Below are 24129 nucleotides of genomic sequence, written 5' to 3' on the forward strand. Positions count from 1 at the left end.
ATGGGGAGATGGGAATGAATGACTGTGCTGATAAAGAGATCAGCTGAGAACAGTTTTGGATGGGCGGCAGCCAATGATCCCTTCTTTGTCGCTTGCATTTACGTCTGTGCGGACAAGATGCTCCACACAGGCGACATACCCTTCCCCGAAGCTGGTGACATGAGCTCTGCTCAATGCCACGGACTCTCCTCTGTTTTGTGAATGTCAGGGTTAGCCAGAATGAACAGATTTGTAAATCTCAAGTTCCAAGCTATGTTTATTGGAGAGAATCCCATCACAACCCGCTCAGGGCTTCCCCTTTCCTTCCCCTCTGCCATTTACATTTCTGCAGACGTGCACAGAGCAATGTGGGTAAGTGGCTCCTTCTCTGTGGTCGAGTGGGATCCACTTCTATAAGGGTCGATCTGCTGTTCCAGTCTTGAGAAACGGGTTCCATTTGCACCTTGGTTCATCACCAACCAGCAATTGCTGTTTAGGGCAAGGCAGAATTAGGTTTTGATTCTTTCACATTATCAGGAACCATCTTTCCAGTAAACGGCAAGAGTTAACAGCGATCTAACTTCAAGGGCTGCTGGGAAAGATGCCAGGAGCTATAACAGGTGATGTCACTAGTGAAGTAGACTTGGTTTCTGCTACAGGTAATGATCGACGGTCTCCCCGCCTTTGTTGTTGAGTGTTTCTTTTCTTTTCCAACTTGAAAAAGAGACCCCCAGAAGTGTTATTCAAACCAGTTCCCAGAGAGAAGGCAAATCCCTTCTGGTCTGGGGAGGGGTGAGGTTCAGGAGCAAATGAAAGTCTCCATCCCTGGGTTAATGAAGGAAAAGTTTCTGAACATGTTCTGGTCCATGCTGTTGATGAGAGCTCTGTCGGCAAATGACAGCCGGGGTTTCTCACTTAGGAATTCCTTGTCGAAATTGCTACAGTCGTATGGTGATTTCTTGGTCGCAGTTTAAAGAGGAGAGAACAAAAAAGGGGGGAAGAAAATTAGTCAAGTTCATTATCTTAACTTTGCTTATGTAGGCTGTAGTGTGTGAACCACCCAGTGGGTCTCGAGTCATCCGTTCTTTTATTAGAATAATTAATTTCACACGAAAGAATTACATTGTACAGGTTTCAGTCACCAGGACTATGATCATTAAGAATATAAGGGCTTCATGTAAAGCCCCATCTCCTGACCGTCCCTGTCAGCAACAGATGCTCAACTTGGGAATGTTCTGCAGTTTATTCCTCCCCTAGGTGAATTCCGATGACACGGTTTAAAAATGATAGGCAATGGGCCCCCGCCTCCAACCTCTGATCTAGTCAAATGGTGTGGATTGAAGAAGCATGTCCCATGTCCATCCCGAGGGTAGGGTTGGGGCAGGTGACAGCCTGTGACAAAAGGAGATGGGCGGAAGCCACACCGTCCAGTGGGAGAGTCCTTACCACTTTTGGCCTGAAGGGAGGGTCAATCTTCTTCCTTTCAAGTTCTTCCCAGTTGATATCTCGGAATAAAGGATGCTGGCGGATGTCTCCTCGCACGCCCAGCCTCTTTTCAGGTTCCCTCACGAAAAGCTGCAAGGGAGCAGAGAGGGAGTAGGTTCACTTCTGCGAGGAGGCACTGGGTCAGGGGCGTGTTCACTCACTGGGGTAGGAGCAGCTGGCTTTTTTTTCACTGACCTCCGTGGAGACAGAGTAGGTTCACACTAACTTGACACCCTCTCTGAACCCTCCACGGTCTGGTTTCTGAGCTCCTTACTCTTTGCCCAGGCAGGCTGTACTGTGACTTCTATAGGCCTGGCATGGAATCAACTTTGCTTTGTTACTGACTCTATGTCAGTTTTAATAACCTGGGACGTTTGCTGTGCTGGTCACCTGGGAAGGGAACCCTTAAGTGGAGAACTGCCTCACTCACCCTGGCCTATGCCCGTGTCTGTGAGGGACCGATGACTGATGTGGGTGGTACCATCCTTGGGCAAATAGTCCTGGGCTATGTAAGAAAGGCAGTTAAGCATGAGTCAGGGAGCAAGCCAGTAAGCAGCATCCCTCCACGGCTTCTGCTTCAGTTCTGTGTGGGTCTCTGCCCCAATTTCCCTCAATAGTGGACTGTAACCTTTAAGCTGAAATAAATTTTTTCCTTCCCAAGTTGCTTTTGGTCATACTGTTTATCAGAGCAACAGAAAATAAACTAGAACATATATCAAGTGTCTGTCTCACAGGGATATCCTTAGGGTTAAATTAAACAGAATCTACACATACACACATACACAAGCTTACACATGTATATATACATATACACCTTTACATAGAGAGGCATGTAAACATGCATACAATCACATACACACATGCATGTCTATGGACATGGCTAAGCATATGCGTATGTGTGCATAAGCAAATATACACATACTGCAAAACCCCTCCACACATATTTGTCCTTGGTAAAGTCTGCTCTGTATTCCCAGCAGCTTAAGCCAGACACAATGGTGTGTGTCTGGAAACCCATCACTCAAGAGGCCAGGGAAGGAGGATAATGAGTTTGAGGCCAGTCTGGTCCAGTCTGGATGATGTCAGCCTAGGCTTTACAGTGAGGTGCTGTTTGAAAAAGTCCCAAAGGGGGGAAAAAGAACCCTCAGCAAGACAGAATGAGTGACTAACTTATTTGTCTGACTTAGCTGCCCCTCCAAGTGTGACATTTCTTATGAAGATGCCCTATCTTAGGAGTCCAGTGCTGTGGGGCTTGCGTGTAATGTCAGCTAGTCCTTGGCAGTCGGCTGAGGTCTCTGCAAGGCCTCTGGGTACAGAAAGTCACCATCTCCTCCGCAGACCTCTGGCAAATGCTATTATTCAAACCATGCTCGTTCCTCCAGCCTTTCAGCCTGTGTTGTGACTTTTCCCTTTCCACCGTCCTCTCTCCTGTCACTTCACCTAACAGTCACAGTGGATACTGGAAAGACAGCAGAGCAACCGGAAGCTTTTTAAACTTTAACCTGTCTGGGACCATGGAGCAGGAGAGTCTAGACATTAACTCAGGAAGTAATAGGCTCCCCAGGTGTCTCAAGCAGTTACTTCTTATTTCTGCACCAGTACGACGTTTGCCTATAATGTCACAGCTCGGGTGTTTTAAGGAGATTATGGCCCTTTAAGATGGAAAATGTGGCAAAATGTAGGGATTTTTCCAAGTGTCTCCCACAAGGGTTTCAGCCCCATTTCTTGCTTTCACTGTTTCTAAGAACAGCCAGGATATGGCTTCTAAAAATGTTTTTAAATGATGTTATCTTGTAACTTGAAAACCTACAGAGCCTCAGCTCTCAGCTCTTCCCTAAATCATAAAGGTCTGCTGAAGAAAACTGCAAAAAAATCTTGAGATTTTTTTTATTAATCAATTAATTAGCTAACTAAATAAGAGAGTCTTAAAGTTCCAGGTGCAGTCAGGTATGGTGGCACACACCTGCAATCCCAATACCTGTGAGGTGGAGGCAGGAGGATCTGAAGGAAAGGGCTAGCCTTGGCTATAGAGTAAGTTGGAGGCCAGATTGAGATACTTGAGGTCCTGTCTTAAAAACAAGGGCCACATAAGAGCCACTTATGAAACATTGCACACCCACCGATGAGTCCTCAGCATGGTCCTGAGGCTGCTCTCATCAGCCATGGAGGACTCTTACTGAGATCCTGAGGGTCCAAAGTGCTTTATAGAAGTACTACCCAGGGGAAGTAACCCAAGGTTATCATGTATGAAATTGACCACATTTGCATCATAGAATGGGTGACTAATCTGTTTGTCTGACTTAGAGCTCTTGTAGCCTCGGGTTAACTTTCTGAATCTTTACTTCCTATTTCACCATTTTTCCATTACTGTAACAAAATACCCGAGATAATCGATTTTAAAAATAGGAAAGTTTTATCTTGGCACATGGTTTCAGAAGTTTTGCCCTATGGTCAGTTGGCTTCATGCCTTTTGGGCCTGAGATGAATCTGAACATCCAGGTAGGATGTGGGCAACAAAGAGAGAAGGGGTGGGGGCCAGGATCTAACAGTCTCCCCAAACTAACTTCCTTGCCCTATGATCCACTGCCTCACGGTTCCATTACCTCTTGAGCCTCTATCACGTGGGCCGTTGTGGGGTATTTCAGACCCAAACTATAGCAGTTCTGTCTGTAGAATGGAAGGTAAGTTCAGGTGACCTCCAGGACCCAGAGAGTCCTGATGTCCCTGTACTCCTACTAACATTCAAGACTCTATTCTGGTGCCAGCACTCCTGTCCCTTCTTCCGGGACAAATTTGCTCATTGAACAGACCACTTGTCCCTCTCAGCTTCATAATGATAATTCATCTTCTCGGAGGTGGCTCAACCACTCTCCCAGTCCTGAGTCTTTAAATTCTGCTCCAGTTCTCTCTTCCTTGACTAACCCCCCTATAACAGAGCTCACCCTCCTTTTCGAGGTCACCTGATTGGCTACCCCGTTCATCCTGACCAGTGCTCTCTGAGAGTCACACTCAGTGCTGGCTGTCTCAGACAGGTCCACATGATTTGTTTTGATTATTCCAATGGTATATATTTACGGGGTACAGCAGGATATGTTGATTTATGTGGAATGATAATGAAGGTAATGAGCATCCATCACCTCACTTTTTTAGGAGGAGAATGAGAACATTTAAAATCTGCTCTGCACTTTTCAATCTGCAACCAGCATGCTGGACAGCATGTTGATTGCAGGCCACACGCTGTGCAGTGTGTTGACTTCGGCCCACATGCTGGATGCCAGCATCTTGATTGCAGACCCCATGCTGGACGGCATGTTGACTGTGGCCCACACGCTGGATGGCATGTTTACTGCAGCCTACACGCTGGACGGCATGCTGATTGCAGGCCACACGCTGTACAGTGTGTTGACTTCGGCCCACACGCTGGACAGCGTGTTGACTGTGGCCCATATGCTAGACTGCATCTTGATTGCAGGCCACATAGTGAACGGCATGTTGACTGTGGCCCATATGCTAGACTGCATCTTGATTGCAGGCCACATAGTGAACGGCATGTTGACTGCAGCCTACATGCTGGACAACAGATCTGCAGAACTCAAACCTTGCATTTAAGTTGTGTGATGTAACTTCATCCTAATTTTCAAAATACTTTTAAAAACAAGTACTTGGACTAGTGAGTTGGCTCAGCAGGTAAAAACTTCCCATGAGAGCCTGAAGACTTGAGTTTATCCTGGAAACAACAATAGAAGGAGAGAACTGGTTCCCAAAGTTGTCCGCAGAAATACATGCCTGTGTGTTAGCACACACAAATGCACTCAGGTATATGCATTGTGAACACACACAATAGTCATAAACAAAGTAAAATTTTAAAGAAAAATAGAAACTATCTGTCTTACTTGTTGGTTGAGGAAACTGAGGCTCAGAGTAGCTTTGTCACTTTCTCAAGGTCATGAACCAGCCAGCAGCAGGGTGCCATGGTCAGTGTCTCCCTCCCATTCTCTGCTGGGCCTCACAGAACATTTCCCAGCTGTTTTTGTCTGCTGTCTGTCTTTCAAGTCTGTCTGTCCTGTTCTGTGGACTGTAAGCTCTGGGGACAGGCACCACTTGTATTTCCACTACCCACAGAGTCTAGCACCATTCCCAGTTCTAAGAAGCTGCTAAGCCAATGCCGGATGACTGAAGATGCTGTCTTCCCAGGTTATCTGCAGATCACACACCCTCTGTCCTAGAGAAAAGTCACCAAGTTTGCAGTAAGATGATTTTCTCTGTGGACTCAACAACCAGAGAGTAGACAGATGGAAAAACACATTTATATTTATTTTATTTTTATGTATGTGTGTATGTGTGTGTCTGCCTGCCTGCCTGTCTGCCTGTCTGTGTGTGCGTCTCTGTGTGGATATACATGTGAGTGTAGGTACTTGTGGAGGCCAGTAGAGGGCATCAGACCTTCTCAAGATGGAGTTACTGAAGCTTGTGAGCTGCCCAACATGGGTACTGGGAGCTGAACTCTGGTTTTCTAGAAGCAAGTGCTCTTAAATCCTGGGCCAACTCTCCAGCCCTGATTAAATTATTATTATTATCATCATCATCATCATCATCATCATCATCATCATCATCATCATTATCAATATTATTTTGAAACAGAGGAAATAAGCAGCCTGCCCACTTTTTCTTCCCTCCCCAGATGATCATAATAAACAATTGACCTCTGCCTCTCAAGAATTGATGTGGGAGTGTCATATATCAATCTGTTGATTTCATTGTTTAAGCAATAAAGAAACTGCTAGGCCCATTTGATAGGCCCACCCTTAGGTGGGTGGAGTAAACAGAAGGGAAGGCTGGGAGGAAGAGGAAGTGAGATGAGACTCGACAGCTCTCCTCTCCAGAGCAGACGCCTTCAGAGAGACGCCATGCTACCTGCTCCAGGGAAGACGCACGCCATGCCCCAGCTCCGACCCAGGATGGACTTAGGCTAGAATCTTCCCGGTAAGCGCACCTAGGGGCGCTACACAGATGATAAGAAATGGGCCAGAGCAGTGTTTAAAAGAATACAGTGTCCGTGTAATTATTTGGGGCATAAACTAGCCGGGCAGGGCAGGCGGCTGGGGTTTTGGGGACGCAGCCGCCGCCGCCCCTTATTACTACAGAATGGCGCCCAACGTGGGGCTAACTGAGTCCACAGAAAGCCTGAGAAAGCTTGGAAAAGAATAGAGTAAAGCATGTGTTTTGTGGCAATTTCTCGGGTCTAATCTGCTTGCTAGAGGCAAGCAAGCGCCTCATCTAAAAGAGGCTTCCTGACTCAGCTTTAGCTGCAAAACCCTGCGGCTCATTAAGAGGTCCTGCCACAAAACACTTAAACAGTGTTGATGAAAAGCTGAACACATGCTTTTCGGTTTTCAGCCGTAGCAGGAAAAAAGCTGTGCCATTTAAAAATGCCGGCTTTCTGGGCCATCCTGCCAGGGCAAACTCTGACTGTTTGAGGCAGGAGGGCCGGCTACAGAGAGAGGACTTGAGTGTTGTCTGTTGTAGCTCTCTGGCTGGCAGGGACTTGAAACGCCGGTTGTGGCTATAAACAGGGCTGCAGCCTGTATATCCGTCACGAGGCTGGAAAGCTAAGGAATGGACTGGATCTAGGTGGCAAAGCCACGCCTTTAGTCCTACTGATATTGCTCAGTAATTTAAAGACTCATGTGGTCAGAAAAAGAGAGATATGCAGTTAAAGAGAGATTCAAAGACAGAGAAAATTTCTGAATGGTTTAAAGTGTGTTAAAATATATGCAAGCTGAAAGTTGAAGTTCTTAAAGAAAAAAAAAAAGGAAGAGAGTTGTTGTGTGTACACACCTTTAATCCCAACACTTGGGAGGCAGAGGGAGATAGACCTCTGTGACTTCAAGGTGTGTTAGTACACGCCTTTAATCCCAGTGCCTAAAAGGCAGAGACGAACAGATCTCTGTGAGTTCAAGGTGTAGTAGCAAACACCTTTAATCCCAATGCCTGGAAGGCAGAGACAGGCGGATCTCTGAGAGTTCAAAGACAGCCTGGTCTACAGATGTACGCTCAAAAAGCAAAAAGTTAACGTAGGAATGTCACAGCTTAGATTCTTAAGTGCCTAGTGATTTAAAGGCGCAAATCAAAAGTGCTCCTGGATAGTAAAAAATTGCAGATTCACAATAGGACAGATTCAGACCACTGAATGAGTCACACTGTTGGATGAATGTACGTTGGCTTGGGAGAGAGAAGAAAAAGAATATAGAGAATAAAGTTAATGGTTTAAAAAGAAAAAAATAAAAGTAAAGTCTTTAAAGAGACAGAGTACAGATAGTTATAGATATAAATAAAAATAAGCCGCGTAAAGATGGAAAATTCACAGAGAGTCTGGATTATGTACATTGTGTTTTCTTTAAAATTTTTGACTGTGAAGGAGCTAAGAACAGAGAGACATTTCATTATATGGGCTGCCAATTGGAACCAGAATGGATATCATGAGGGTACGATTTCAGAATTTGGATCTAAGGACATGATGCTTTGGAAAGGAGTTTCTTGTTTTGTTTTCACAGAGGAATGAGACCCTGTTCATTTCTTCAATCCCGATTTGGTATGATGGACCACGTCCTCCTGAAGGGTTGCTGTGAACATCTTCAGAAAATTGCCTTGCTCAACTGCCAACTGAGATAAACCTGGCACACAGGTTACACCCTAAAATCATTAACGACGCCCCCATTCAGCAGGAAGCAGTTTGGAGAGAAATAACTGCGCCCATATTCCCAAAAATTGTTTGTAAATGTTCTTTTACATTTAAAGGGGGATATGATATAAACATGAATAATTTGCATTAGTATAGATTTTTGCTTTATTCATAGAGATTTACGTCAATTTTGTTATATGTATAAATGTTTCTGATGTAACTTTTACTTGATAACTGTTTTGTTATATGTAATTTTGCTATGTTAAGGTTAAAGCCTTCCTTTTTTTTGTTTAAACAGAAAAAGGGGAAGTGATGTGGGAGTGTCATATATCAATCTGTTGATTTCATTGTTTAAGCAATAAAGAAACTGCTAGGCCCATTTGATAGGCCCACCCTTAGGTGGGTGGAGTAAACAGAAGGGAAGGCTGGGAGGAAGAGGAAGTGAGATGAGACTCGACAGCTCTCCTCTCCAGAGCAGACGCCTTCAGAGAGACGCCATGCTACCTGCTCCAGGGAAGACGCACGCCATGCCCCAGCTCCGACCCAGGATGGACTTAGGCTAGAATCTTCCCGGTAAGCGCACCTAGGGGCGCTACACAGATGATAAGAAATGGGCCAGAGCAGTGTTTAAAAGAATACAGTGTCCGTGTAATTATTTGGGGCATAAGCTAGCCGGGCAGGGCAGGCGGCTTGGGGTGTGGGAGATGCAGCCCTGCCGCCCCTAATACTACAAAGAATATTTTTATGAGACAAGATGAGATGGAAATCGTAAGTGTCTTGAGAATGGACCCAAATCTAGCTGATGCTGGTATAATGAAATGTTTTAGAGAATTAAATTAGAAGTCACTGCCTTGGGCCAACTGTGAACCACACTTGGTTTTCCATTAGATTTTCTTAGCAAACCTGTTACATTTGAACCAAGAAAATCCTAACAAAGAGCCCTCTGAGCTTGGCTTAGGCACCTGTGAAATAAAATAATGCTTTTTTAAAAAGCAAAATGGAAAATAAGAAGATAATCTGGTCTCCAGCCCCCAAGTTCAATATTCTTTCCGTCCTTATCTTTTCTCCCAGGAGCAAACAGACTCACTAATGTCCCCAGGGTGAGACAGGTCCTAAGGACACCAAGGTCAAGCGGCAGGAACGACACCCCAAGGGTGCAAGGACACTACTGCCTTTGCCAGTAGAAGCTTCCTATATTTACAGGAAACAGACACTCTTACGTAAAAGGCTGGGATATAGCTGGAGTTTGTTTAAATTTATTTGACAGCCTGGGTAGGAAGCAGTTCATAGCCACCAGCGGCTGTGCTGGGTTGTACCTGGATCCCATCCTCCTTCCTGAGTCCCTCCTCAGGAAAATGATACGGGGGGGAAAAGGGAGATGGATTTCTGTTTAAGATCATTACTTTCCCATCATTTTCAAACAAGCGACCGGACATCCTGGATAAATGAACGGGGGAGAAAGGGTGCTTGCTTTTGACTTTGTCACTGGGCAGCTGCACAGCAACAACACCCCAGCTGTAACTCTTGGTGGAGCACAGCTGTGGCCTCTCCCAAAATCGAATTGTTTGGTGGGCTACATGTGCCCGGGTCCGATGAGAGCTCAAGGGGACAGTCTGGTCCCACCACTCTCAGGGGTGCCACACAGCACTGCCTTATTCAGCCTTCGTGAAGAAGCCCAGACTTCTTGGTTTTATCTCATGGGAAAGTCCCCGCAGAGAATTTCTGAGAAATAGTGTTTTCTTTGGATTTTTGCAGCTGAGGGAGCCCAAGGCTGTGAAGGCGGCTGGATTAGGCTTTAAAGTGATCCAGAAGGGAAGATAAACTTCAAATCAGCCGCATTAGCAGCAAATTGTGTAGTGGAAATTAATTTTTATCAGCCTAATTGCTGCAGCGTGAGCAAGAGGAAGGACAGACATTTTTTTGTTTGTTTGTTAAAATCCATGTCAGGAATTACAAAGACTTCCAAGTGGCTTTAAAGTCTCTTTTGCTTGTAGCCTTTCTCTGTTTTCATCCTTAGTTGTCTTAAGTTTTGGTCTGTTCAATACGTTTTTGCCTATTTTCATGACACACTTTTCTTCTTCTGCTGATAATCTGCAGAAATGTATATCATATGTTTTGGTATTTACATGGCATTTGGTCTTATTTTTTTTTAAAAAATTTATTACCTCTATCTATTTGTGTGTGTGAGTCGATTCTCTCCTCCCACCATGTGACTCCCTGATGATCAGTCTCAGGTCATCAGGCTATGGGGTGTGTGCCTCTGCCTGCTGAGTCACTTTACCCCTGCTTCTGCTTTTAATTTTTCTGAGCGTGGGTGAGCAGGTAGGTGTGCGCACCTCTGTGGAGACCAGTGGCTAGCCTTGGGTGTTCTTCAGGTGTCTCCTCCTGGCTTTATTTCTCTTAGAAAACATTTTTATCATTAATTTTTATTTAGTATATTTGGGGTTTGATCTGCAAGTCTGTCTGTGTGTCACGTGTGTGCTTGGTGCCTGTGGAGGTCAGAAGAGGGGGTCAGGTCGCTAGAACTGGAGCTAAGGACAGTTGTGGGTTGCCATGTGGGTGCTAGAAACTGAACCCCAGGTCCTGTGCAAGAGCAGCAGGTCCTCTTAACCCCTGAGCATCTCTCTAGCCTGTTTACCTTCGTTTTTGAGACTTGACCTGGTGCTCATGGGTCCAGCCAGGCTGGCTGGCCAGGAAACCCCAGGTTACCTGGCTGTTTTTAAGTATTTTATTGTTTGAAATGATGGTGAGTTCTGTCCCGCCTGCTATCTTATATAGCCACAGCCACATGCCCGCCCCATACCTGCTCCTTCCCCTGACTGAACAACATGATTCCATCACTTTAAGGACATTGCATTGATTAACTTTCTGCCTTTGGGATCCACGCAGCTTGCATGAGGTATCAATAGTGTGCTCTTTTCGAGGAGATGTGAGTATGGTTATACAGGCTCTACTTCCTTTCCCAACTAAGTAATGGTTTCCTCTTATCTTGGCAACTAGCTCTCCCCACTTTCCTCTCAAGGTTACTTCTGGTTTTGCTGGCCTGTCCCTACTTCACCTATCCTAGTGGCCTGAAGATGTCCTGATGCTGAGTGGGAACTCGGCATTTGGAAGGTACAATGGGAAGGCTGGCTATGGAGCACACACATGTGTTGGGGGATCGCAACTAATTCTGGGGTCTCATCTGACCGGCAGGCTCTATTTGAAGGTGACTGAATCTCTGATGATGGGAAAAACAAGGCTTTTCCTCATTTTTCTTTTTTCCAGAAAGTTCTGTTGGTCCTGATGCTTCCGTATAGCTGTTATGTTAAAGATTAAGTGACAGACGCCTCAAAACTCATCCAGTGAAGTCCTGACTCCAGTGTGACTGTGGAGAGGAACTTTATGGAAGTGATGAAGGTTAAATGAGGTCACAGGGATGGAGCCCAAATCTCATAGGATTATTGTCCTTAAAAATAAGAGATACAGAGTATTTTTCTGACCCACCTCTTCTCTCAGATACAGCAAGGTGACTATATACCTCCTATGAAAAAAGCCAGCACCAAGACTGACCCCGATGACCCTTGATCTTGGATGTCTAACTTGGTAAGAAATTAATGTCTGCTATGTGAAACGCATCCATATTTCAGTGTGCAATAAGTAGGGCTTGCTGGGGCAGGGGAGGGGTAAGGACTAATCTGTGTGTATTTAAATACTGCCTCTGACACTATGTCAAGCAGTTAAGAAACAATGTGAGGGAAATGTCACCCGATCAGTCTGGGTACATTGTGTTACGGCAGCCGGGGCTGACGTGTTCGATTCACATTGAGCGCTTCATACAGCCACATGTAAAATGAATGTCTTGGTTGTCATGAAAGCTGAACTTGCCTTCCGTAAGTGGGACTTTGCATTGGAATCCCACTAGCTTCTTTTTACTGCTCTCCTTTTTTTTTTTTAAAAAAAAAACTTAGCTAATTTTTAAATTAGCTTTCATTATTCATGTGTTTTGTTTGCTCATTAAAAATGAATTTAATTGGCCATTCAGGGAGTTTTCTAAGCTTGGCGCTTGTTTGGCTCTGAGTCAGAAGGTGCAAGCTGCACGGAACAGGCTCTGGTTTTAAATACCTATTCCATTAACCCCAGGCCGAGTTTCCTATGGGGCTTTGTCAACACCTCTCAGATTCACGATCCCGATTTCCCGAGAGAGCTCTGGAGTCGTCTCAAAATTTCTAATACCTCAGACAAGCTGTCACTTGCCTTAGGGACATGGAAGTATAAAGCCCTTTAGATTTAATCCTAAATAGTTTTTAAGAGAAAAATGCTGACTAGAGAAAGATGAGCCTGGAAATCCCTTATTCTCCGTTTCTCTCTCCCTCCCTGCCTTCTCTATTTTTTCCTTCCTTACTCCATGTTCTCCTTCCTCCCTCTCTTCCTTCCATTCTTCTCTTTCCTCTCTCTCTCTCTCTCTCTCTCTCTCTCTCTCTCTCTCTCTCTCTCTCTCTCTCTTCTTTTTGGTATTGGGAAGGAAACCTAGAACTTCTGTAAGCGTAGAAGCTGTACCCTGTCCATGGAAATGCTTCCAAACTTTTGGTTGAAAACTCATTAATAGGGGTTGGAGAAATGACTTTTGGTTAATAATGCATAATGGACTCATCAGGCTGCACACACACACACACACACACACACACACACACTCCAGAGGTGTATGTATAACCATAATAATTAAAGAGAGGAAGAGTCTTGAATTCAGGCTCAGTTGGAAACCTTGCCACAAAAAAAATAAGATAAATCTCTTATTTAATTATTATAAATCTACCATATCTAAATGATTATAATAGAGAATTAATATTTAAATATCCTATCATAGCATATTATCTCTACCTACCCATATCTATATCATCTGTATCTATATCTATCACTATAGGCCTAAGAAGACTCAAGGGTTGGAAAGGAAGAGAACAAGGATGCAGGCAACCTCAGCATGGCTGCGGTCCCATCTCCAAGGGCCAGAAGCTCACCATGATCTCTGAGCAGAGGTGGGTGGTAGTCTTGCATTAACGTTAAGACTGATGCTGACTGGGGCCTAGGGTTGCCTGCTTTCGTTTCTCAATGGAGATGGTGTCTGGGACTTTAGAGGTTTGCCTTTCAGCAGCGTGAGTGGGGAAGTCTGCATCCTGCTAGGGATGAGTGGAGAAGTCTGCATCCTGCTAGGGATGGGTGGATTGCTGGCCCATAGGGCATTACATACAAGAGACAAAGATTGCTGTAAGTCACATACTGTGACTGCTTAAAGAACCAACTATACCTCCACCCAGATCCTCCAAGGCTTCCTCCACCCAGATCCTCCAAGGCTTCCTCCACCCAGATGCTCCAAGGCTTCCTTCACCCAGATCCACCAAAGTTTTTTTGGGGGAATTTCTTTTATAAATGGTGAAAAGAGGGTTTATTTTACTTCCTCCTTCTTTCTCTTCTTTCCCCTCATCCACCCTCCACCTCTTTTTTGAATCAAGGTCTCATGTAGTCATATAGCCTGGTTGGCCCCCATGAACTCCTGATCCGCCTACCTTGTAAGCCACCATGTTTGCCTATAAATATTATTTTTTTGTTGGTTTGTTTTGCTTTTTGATCATGGCCGTTTCAATTTTCAAAGCTAAATTTTCTTATTATTTTAATTAGTATAGAAAATAATGGAATCATTGTGACATTTTCAGACATATGTAACATCATGCTTAGTTCATATGTGTGCCCCTAATATCCTTCTTTTCTCACTCTTCCGTCTCTGGTTGGTTTCTTTTCTCCCTTCCAATAGTTTTCCTTTTATTTTTAAACACACACACACACACACACACACACATTAACACGCACACACACAATCTAGAATCTGCCTATGAGAAACAACATGAGTCTTTCCCCCCCTCCTTCGTACCCCTGTCTTGATCCGCTGACTTTGATACCAGAGCTCATAGCATCAGTGCTTCAGCTGAAACACAGACAGCAACATCCCATTAAACCCTTCACTGCATGCTGTGGTGTTTGGTCACGTCTGAGTCAGGACCTGGAGCAAATGGGACTACTGAGCAGAATCTAGTACCAATTTTATGAATCCTCTCTTAGCGCCATTTTCTTGTTTCTTTTCCTTTTTTGCTTTTTCAAACTGAGGAGTCAAACTCAGGGTCTTGCCCACTTGAGGCAAGCATCCTCTCAGGGCACTACCCCAGGCTTTGGCTTTAATTTCTTACCTTCACTAAAAGATCCTTGGCCTCCCTTTCCAGCCATCGCGGGTAAAAGGGATTGTCCATACGAATGGAGTGGAAAAGCTCCTCTTCATCCTGGCCGTGGAAAGGCGACTGGCCAATCAGCATCTCGTAAAGGAGGACCCCGAAGGACCACCAGTCAACGGAATGGTTGTATTTCTGACCCAGCAAGATCTGCACGACCAACAGGAAGAAGCGTCATTAATATTTGAGTCTGATGACTGATAACACTTCCGAGTCTAGCGGTGAATGACTGGCTGTGAGAGCCTGTAGTCTGGACTGAGAGTGGTATCTTCTGGCCTGCTGACGACTGGTAAGAGATGGCTACATCGTGCCCAAGCTTCTGGTGGAAGTAGAGACTCACTTACACTCATTTTTATTCTGTATTTTTCTCTTCTGGCTTTGATGTAATGACTGAACCAAGTCTGTAGCTTTCATTTTTCCATCTGTGTTGTGAGGTTCTTGGGGGCCAGGGACTGTATCTTACAGAGCTGGCTTGAGCCTAAATTCTCCATTACCTTTGATGCGGTCAGCTAAATGAAACCTATGTATTTTACTGGCTTCTGTTCTTCCAACTCTGCATAAAACCACCAACGTAATGGAGTACACAAAATCCATTCCATCTGGCGACATCTTTAAAACAGCCAGTCATAACAGTTCATGTCAAGAGTCACGTGACTGGCCCGCTGGGTTGCAGAATCAAGTCATGTGACTATCATGAGAGAGGTCAGCAACACTCTCAAGACTCTTCCAACCCAGAAGTCAGATCAGAGACTCCTCACACCTACAGCTAAGGATAGATTCTGAGAACAGATTTGGTCTGTCTTCCAGGGCGGAGGATGTAAAAGGAGAAATTCTACCTAACTTAAAACACTAAATCTATCCTTTTATCAGTTTATATTTTGTGGCAATAAATGATGTTGTCCCTTGACTTCCAGCAGCTCCTTCTGCTGCCGGAATGCCAAGGATGTGCAAGTCACCGTGTCACCACACAGCATCCTAACGCCGGCAAGCACTGCAAAGACAGTGCACAGTGGGATCCATGACAGCATGAATGACTGAAAAGGATGCGGCGGTGGATGTATTAACAAAATCAATGAAGCCAGTGAGATTAAGAGACACGGGCACTCTGTTTAATATAGCACGGTTTATGGTGACTAAGAGAGAGAGCACCAGCCAAAGATCCCATCCATGAGATGAATGCGCAAAGAAACTGTGATACTTAGACACAGCAGGATGCTATCCAACCATGCAAAGCCCCACATGCTCCATGGGCTGGATCCCTCATTGCACAGCTCGAGGAAGCCCCCTTACTCCTCCAGAACCTCCCTTGTTAGAAAGGGTGTTCATGCTTGGCTACCTACTAAGGCTATAGCAGGGTGATTCCAGGGTCCTATGAACAGTAGGGCCTGGAAATTGCTGTAAGTGCCTTGCTGAACAGCTGCTTGGATAAACTTTATCCCTGTGCATGAAAGCAAAGATCATTTAGCAAACAGAATTTTGCAATCTGCCACCATTTATAAATTGCTACTTGATAGCTGTAATTCAATATGGAAATATAAAAGCTCACATTAAACTTGACAAACAAAAGAGTCAACTACATTTGTCTTAATGACCCAGAGAGAGTGACGAGGAAGAAAAGATGCACCATTAATTTGTACAATCAGTTGGTTCAGCCCTACATAGACACAAAGGGTATTAGGCACCAGGCTTACACGCAATTCCCAAGATGAGCCACAAGGTGGTGACAAAGCAACTAGAACTGTCCCCGAACGACAAACGTCTCCGTAAACAACTTCATCTTGGAGCAACAAATGAAAAGGAATTTGGAGGCCAGGAGACAGCTGTCACAGAAATTAGAGCATTAAGGCTAGGTGGTGTTAGTTAAAGTAAACACAGTCTTACATTAGGAGGGAGGAGCAAACTGCAAATCCACAAAGGGAACAGGCGCTTCGAGAAGGAACGCTAACAGCCACCAGGTGTTTTCTTCTTCTTCTTTTTTTTTTTCTACATTATGTCTTCGTTTCTAAGAATTCCCTGAACCTCTGCTGTTATCCCTCGAGGGTGACGACTGGACTTAGGGGGCTGTGGTCCTTATTTAAGGTCTCATAGTGAGTTGAGAGCTGGTTCTGAAGTCCAGTCTCTGAGTATTTCAGTCACAGTTAATACTGTCTTCTGGTATTTATCACTTCCCGCATGCCTCTTTGCACACTGTTCTGTGATGGACAGGGCAGTGGAGCTGTGCCAGGTTGAGGGTCTGTCCCCTTTCCTAGCTCTGCCTTACTCCAAGAACTGAGACTCAACAATTTCAAAGTGGAGAAACTAGCCAAGTAATAATGATAATAATAACGGCTTTGTCACTGTCTGACACAGTCCCTCTTTGTCCCTTGTAATGGGTGACAGTAACAGCTCCTTGGAGCAAGCGTGTTAAGGAGTGTACACTCCTCAGATGATGATGAATAGCTTCTGATAACACGTAGCCCAATAGTGAACACAAGGATCTATAGCACACAGGCCATTTGGGCTTAAGTAAATGACAAGACTATACATGGGCGGTAGAGACGGTGGTGGCACCGTCCCTTTCAGACAGCTTGTGTGTGAAGCTAAACCAATGGCTTCATTAACTGTGCTTTGGGCCAAAAAGAAGCTTGCTTTTAAAAAAAAATCTTAAAAACAGTGCTTTGGACAATGGACTTGCATCTGCTATCATCAGCAATAGTCCTTGCTAACTCTTGATTATATATTGTTTCGTTTTGTATTTGCTAGGAGTCTTTACCAGTCGCCACAATACTATGAGAACCAAGAATTTGAAGGAAATTGAAGACCTTTCAATGCCCAGAGACCTAGAGTATTAAACCAAGATTTTTTTAAAAAAATTAAAAAAATTACAGTTATTTAGTGTGTGTGTGTGTGGGGGGGGGACATGTGTTTGCCATGGCACACGTGTGCACGTCAGAGAGCAACTTTCTAGGAGTCTGTTCCTTCCATCACGTGGGGCCTAGGGATGGCTCTCAGGTTGTGAGCCTTGGTAACAAATGCCTTGACCTGCTGAGTCATCTCATGGATCCTTAAACCAAGACTGTTTTTTAAAAATTTATCTCCTAAGTATAGTCTTCACCATCAACAAGGAAATTTCTCTTTGTGGCAGATGGAGAGACAATTACAGAAAAACAATCAAACCCGGAGTGTGGAGCCCAGACCCAGCTGAGGCTTCTGTAACTTGACTCCCACACCTAAGGCTCAGGGATCAGGGCCAAGGAGAAGGAGGACCGGAGGAGCCAGAAGAGCGGGGAGTTTGCTGCAACACTGTCTCTCCTCGAAGTGTCAGAAGCTACACCCGTGAAGTTTCGCTAACGTGACTGTCTAAACACAAGCTGGACAACGGCCAAACCAATCGCCATGCTAAAGTGGACAGGGGGAAGCTCATGAGGCCTCAACCTAGGCAACTGAGGAATGCAGAGGGCAGGAGAAAGCGTTTGACCCAGGGAAGAGCCACCAACTGGTTAGCTGATACCAAATGGTTAACCCTGAAAACCTAAACACAAGGGATAGTATAAAGACTGAACAGGTTGTACTTATGTATTTAGGAACACACACACACACACACACACACACACACACACACACACACGCATGCACACCACCAGCAGCAGCAGCATCAAATACAACAATTAATGGAAAAAGAAAGCAAGGAGGAATATAGGGAAGGTTGGAGGAAAAAGGGAAGGGGATTATGTATATTATATTAAATCTCAAAAAGAAAAGAAATAATTTTAATAAGGTATTTGGTCTCCTAATTTTCATGACATATACTTACTTTTTACTATTAAGACAGAGGAATTAAGCTACTCAGCACCCGTTTTTGTCTCATTCTTAGTTCACTTTGCTCTTACACATTTTAGACCTATTTTTAACACTTAGACCATATTAGTTGGTAGCAATGCATGACATTCACATGTAATGTAGACACACACATATCTTCAGAGTGCTTGTTTAACTGCTCAAGAAAGAACAAAACCTTTTTTTTTTCAGACAGGGATGGACAAGAACAGACACAAAGATATTTAGACATCCTAAGATGGAGGTAAAAGAATTGGAGGCGTCTCATGTGGTGAGGGTGGGGGTTGGATGGAGTCAGGGGTGGGCATGGGTGTGGAGGAGGTTGGTGGGGGGCAAGAGGAAGACACAGGAGACCTTTGCTGAGACTAACACGGCATATCTGAGCGGAGTCCACACAGTTTGGGATAATCACCCGAGGGGCTCAGTGCTGAACAGGCTCCGCTTTGAGGTCTCCTACGCTCGTGCCATGATTAGCTTTGGCTTCCCCTCAAGCTAAAGCTGCTTTATTGCACCCCCACACAGACAGTATCTGTGCTCACACGCAGGTTCTATATCAGAAAGGGATCACAGCCGTAAACTGGACAGCTAAAATACCCAAATTTCTCGAAGAACAGCTACCATCTGAACCTTTCAATGAGGTTAAATAAAAATGAAAACCATGGTAGTGCAGCGAAAGCAGCTTGGTTCTTAGCCCCAGCTGCCATGGTTGATTGTGGGACTATGGGATCTGCTGCTGACATTGCTTTACCAGGGAAATCAGAGATCTGTCCGTACTAGACAATCATCCTCCATTTATAAGTTCATTCATTCATTCCTTCATTAATTTATTCCTTCATTAATTTATTCATTCATTCACTTTAAAAGGCTAATTTGGCTCATCTTACTGTGTCAGTCTCCTCACTGAGTAAAAGGGAAGATCACCCAAATCTATCCATGAGGGGAACTGGCGAGATATCTCTCAGAGTCTCAAGCATTTGAATGCTTTGGAGGCACTGTTTGGTGAGGCTTAGGTGTGGCTTTGCTGAGGAAGTGTGTCCCTGAGGGAGGACTTTGAAGTTTCAAAGGTTTTCACCACTCCCTGGGCTTCCTGCTTGTTGTTTAAAATGTGATCTCTCAGTTGCTGCTCCGCTGCTGTACTTCCCCTCTGGGATGGTGATGGACTCTTCTCCCTCTGGAACTGCAAGCCCAAATAAACCCTTCCTTCTACTAGTTGCCTTGGGCATGGTGTTTTATCAGAGCAGTAGAAAAGGAACTAATATAATATATATAGTGGGGGGCTGCTCACACAGGAAGATTCTTGCCCATTGTGCCTTCTCTCCAGATCTTGAACAATTTGAGTTATAACAATGGAGGAAGCTGGGTGGCGGGTGCAGGTGTTTCTGCGCTACTTTTGGAACTTCTTACAAACATATCATTATTTCAGAATTTAAAAAATGTCTTAAAAGCGAGCAACAGTACCAGACTGCAGAGCAAACAAGCAGCTGCGCAGGGAACTGAAAGATAAAAATAAAATACATGCAACGGCGCCAGATATTCCATGCTATGACAAGGACCACACAGTACGGCGGTCTCTAATCTCTCTGGGGTGGCAGCAGGAGGAGAATCCCCCAAAGTGGGAAAGTGAGTTTAACTGAAAGAGCAGATGCCTCCTGAGAAAACGCTGGTCATAAGATCACCAGGAACTCGTACTATTTTATGGGATTAGAACCAGACATAGTTTTTAGAAGCTCCACTATCCTTTAAAGCTTTTTAAAGCAATGAATAATCATATAGAGTAATAGATTTCATTATGAAATTGTCAGACATGTAGATGCTCCCTCCTTTAACAGCTTCAATAACACCATGAGTCAGAGTTATCCTCGCTGTAGAGAAGCACCCACACTCAGTTAGAAACGGGGGTGAGAGGCGCCGACAGCCCTTTCGCGTTTCCCTTCTATCCAGGTGTTCTGACCCCACCTTTAAACTTGATTTAGGTGGAGCGCTGCTTCTTCCTGGCTCTTTGCTAGGTGTCCCTTCAGGTGGGTCTGAAGAGATAATTTTTAAGGCTGGGGTGGTTCAGAATCCTAACGCAAAGGGAGTCTAGATCTCTGGCCCATGGAGGGATGTCATTAGTAAGGGTAGCATTTTCTATAAAACTCAAAAGACCCATATGCATATCTACATCTGGAAAACACTCCGCAGACCAAACCACACTGAATCTTAGGGGAGGAATCCCGTGGCCTCAGCACAGAGGCCGGGAGAGGACCGCTCAGGCAGTGTGTCCCTACCTCTGGCGCAATGTAGTCAGGAGTCCCACAGAAAGTATTTGTCTTCGCATCTCCTAGCATGTTCTCCTTGCACATCCCAAAATCTGCTATTTTGATATGTCCATCTCTGTCTAGCAGGATATTATCTAGCTTCAGGTCCCTGGAAAACAAAAGCGAAGTGCAATCTCACTTGAATAAACACAGTTTTGTTAAAATGAAATTCTAGTGGGGGTATGGTAGCTTGTGCTATCATAGCTCATGGGAGAGCTTGAGGAAAGGCTTTGCTGCCACCAAATTCTCTGGACCAGACATGGATCTTCTAAGTGGCTCATTGCCTGCTGTCAAATGTTCTGCCTCCCCATTATCAGTGGCTCATGTTCAGGGCTTCTCTTGAGGCCCTTGCTGCCCTGTCCATCTGGTTTGGGACAGATACCACAACAGATCACCATATCTTCCACGCCTTCTGAATACTTGTTGCACCTTAGGGGCTCGATCCATATTTCCTGTGTGGATATGTCAGCAGGAGAGTGAGAACATCAATGTCCCATGTGGCTGTCCCAGCTGGAGAGTGGTTATATTAGCGTCCTGAGCCATTGCTCCTGTGGCAGTTCTGACAACACATGACGCACTCACTGGTATTTATGGAATCACTTCACCATCAACCAATGGTTAATAGCTGTGAAGCACACTTGAGTAACTGTTTTAACTGCTAGCTCCACTTCCTGTGAGAGCAAGCGGATGAGAGAAGCAGAGTGGAACCCAGCTATGCTGCTGCAGCTGAGACTTAGCCGATGTCCCCCGAGTTGACATCCATTTGGTCCAGTTTAGTCATCTCTACAACCCACATGATAGCAGTAGTTTCTGTGTGATTGGGAATCCCTAGACATGTCTCAGATTCATGACAGCACCTGCTTCTCTCTGTCCCTGCCACACTTTCACGGTCAGGACAGAAGATGCCTGCTGTGTCTGAGCCTTCTCATTGGACAGTGCTGGTCTTCTGTCTCCTGATGTGTCACTGAAGCTAAATACATGACTTACCAGCTTTATCCGTTCAGTCCAATTACAGGCTGATCTAAATTCACACACGAACAATTCAGGCTTATTAGTTAGTCCGTATGCCATGCCATATTGGTGTCATTTTAAGTTTGTCATTTATAGATACGTTTGTATAGTTCTAAAATTTGGCTGAAGTTGATGCCGTCATCTCCAGAGAGCTAGATCCAGCTGTGATGCTTTAGAAGAGACCGGAACAATGGCCACAGTATCTAATACTTTGCTGGGCTCTTTTGCTTGTACACACACTTATTTCATCATTTGTGTCTCACAGTAGTCCTTTGATATCAAGTTATTATTACTAGTGTTACAGTATGAGTATATGTGAAGTGTGTAGTGTGGAATACAGGTGCCTGTGTGGGTGGATGCTCACACGTGGATGTGTATGTGGAGGAGAGGGAAAGACGGTGGTATCCTGTTCGGTCATTCTCCATCCTTCCCCCCCTCCCCCCGAGACAGTGTTTCTTACTGGACCTGGAGCTAGGCTGGCACCCAGCAATCTCCATAGAGCCTCCTGCCTCCTCTCCCTCCATCACCGGCATGACAAATGCATGTGGTCATACTTGGATTTTTTTGTGGGATTGTGTTGGGATTTGAACTCAGGTCTCTAAGCTTGAACAGTAATCACTCCTTCCTACCCACTGAGACATCTTGTCAACCTCATCAAGTTACTACTGATGTAGTTTCTTTCTTTCTTTTTTTTTTACCCTAGGTAAGATAAAAGTTTCTCATGCATGATGTTATTTATCCAGACCACATAGCTAGTCAGTGGCCTGGGATGCAAACCTAGTCTATCTCTCTTACATTCTTACATTACACCTGGTCTTTCTCATCAAACTGGTCTTATGAAACTATACACGGATGTATTTTAACTGATTCTAAAAATAAATGTTCTCTGTGCCTCTGGCTAGGAAAAATAAGCTTCATGTCCAATTCCCAGTCCATTTTTTAAAGCAGTACAGATGTCTTTGGGATGATGGGAAAGAAGGTCTGAGAGACCTAAGGGATGGAAAGGCCCTAAAAGACTTCTTTTTCTCAAAGCTACACCTGGAAGCAGAAGAGTAGCCAGGTTCTTTGGAGTCAACTAGAAATACTGTAGAAGCCAAAGATCCAGAACATTCCAGGGCAGTCATTTAACTTAATCTTCACTCTAGGACATGCAAGGGAAGCATTTGAGAGTCCAAAGCCACTCTTTGTCACCGTGGCACTTGTGTGTCAATCATAATGAAAAATTCAGTGGAATGCTTTGGCGTGTGGTCAGTTCTAGAGAAGATCTTCTATTCAGAAGCCAAGTTACAGTTGTTTCACGGTGGACCTTGCTGAGCCTCTTGTTACTAAGCAATAAACAAGGCCCATGATGCCTCTTGCTTATCTCCTGTGGCATCTACTGATACAGGCTACGTAAAAGCGTTTGGAAATGGCCTCAGATATGGAAGTGAGGTCTAGTTCCTCATTCAGAAGTACAGCCACTCTTTGTCTCTGACATTCTCAGAATTGAGATTCTGAATTTTCCTGCCACGTCTGTATATTTTCTGAGTCCTTGGTTTTAAATTACATCCAAATTAGGCATCTCTTAAGATGCCGCTGTTTCCATGAGAAGGCTCTACTGGATGGTGTTGAAAGATGAACAATATCCCCATCTCATCTCTTCAGTTCTGTGCTGCCCAACCACAGGCTCTGAACCTGTGAATTTAGTTTTGTTCTACAGGAGGCAGTGAGCAGCTCTAAGAGCTAACTAGCCTGTCCCTTTCTGCCTGACTTCCTCCATGTGTGTGGAGTGTGGGTGAGGAAGGGTGGCTTCTCTTTAGTCATTTTCTCTATCTGAAAATTCTTTTCCCCTTAAATACAAAACAAAACAAAACATTACCAAGATATGAAGTGTTTGCTTTTGGACTGCTAGCCGTCTCACAAGGTCTTCTCTTCTCTCTCTCTTTAAAACTGGAATCCTATTTACTTGAACTTTTTAGTATGCACTGTCTCTATTTTTTTTCATGTAATTCTACCCTCCAAGAAAATCTAGAGAGTGCCTTTATTTTGTTATCTTACAGTTTGGAATTCCACATATTTTCTGTCCATCATGGTCTTTAACCATGGACAATGCGTTAGTGGACATTTATCAATTCATGACACAGAGCAGTGAATGGTGCCTACCTCATGCATATATATTCATACACACACGTAAGCGCGCGCACACACACACACACACACACACACACCCATGCAGCACATGCATGCATGCATGCAGGAACTCTCTTGTAGTTTAAACTGTCCTTGAGTTTTAATCCTCTTGCCTCCAGCCTGTTGACTGCCAGAATCACAGGCATGTACCACCATGCCTGACTTGGCATGTGCATTTTTAAAATAATAAAACAGAATATAATCCACATTGTACTTTCTATAATGCTGTGAATGTAACCCATTTAAGAAAAGGAGTATTTACTGATATAGTTAAGTTAAAGGTGTCAAGATGAACTCATCCTGAATTGCATGTGTGGTGAAGGCAGACTAAATTTATCATGCCTTACTCTCATCTCACACGTAAGAGAGACACACAGGGAGAGAAGGTCCCGGTGGAGACAGAGATTGGAGTGATGTAGCTACAAATGCCTGC

The 24129-nt window shown here is 44.5% G+C and overlaps 1 protein-coding gene across 5 annotated transcripts in view; it reads right to left on the minus strand.

Annotated features, from left to right (window-relative positions):
* Positions 1-238: 238 nt before the first annotated feature.
* Prkcq (protein kinase C theta) overlaps positions 239-24129 on the minus strand; it is a 135089-nt gene continuing 111198 nt past the window's right edge. For all 5 annotated transcript variants that reach the window (XM_075970339.1, XM_075970341.1, XM_075970338.1 and 2 more), the window contains 4 exons: positions 20487-20625; positions 14365-14553; positions 1426-1554; positions 239-937 (listed from right to left, as the gene is read on the minus strand). In XM_075970339.1, the coding sequence (XP_075826454.1) occupies positions 779-937; positions 1426-1554; positions 14365-14553; positions 20487-20625 (616 nt within the window). In that variant the 3' untranslated portion in view covers positions 239-778. The remainder of the gene's footprint in view (positions 938-1425; positions 1555-14364; positions 14554-20486; positions 20626-24129) is intronic.

The sequence above is a fragment of the Microtus pennsylvanicus genome, chromosome 4, assembly GCF_037038515.1.
Source record: "Microtus pennsylvanicus isolate mMicPen1 chromosome 4, mMicPen1.hap1, whole genome shotgun sequence".
Lineage (NCBI taxonomy): Eukaryota > Metazoa > Chordata > Mammalia > Rodentia > Cricetidae > Microtus > Microtus pennsylvanicus.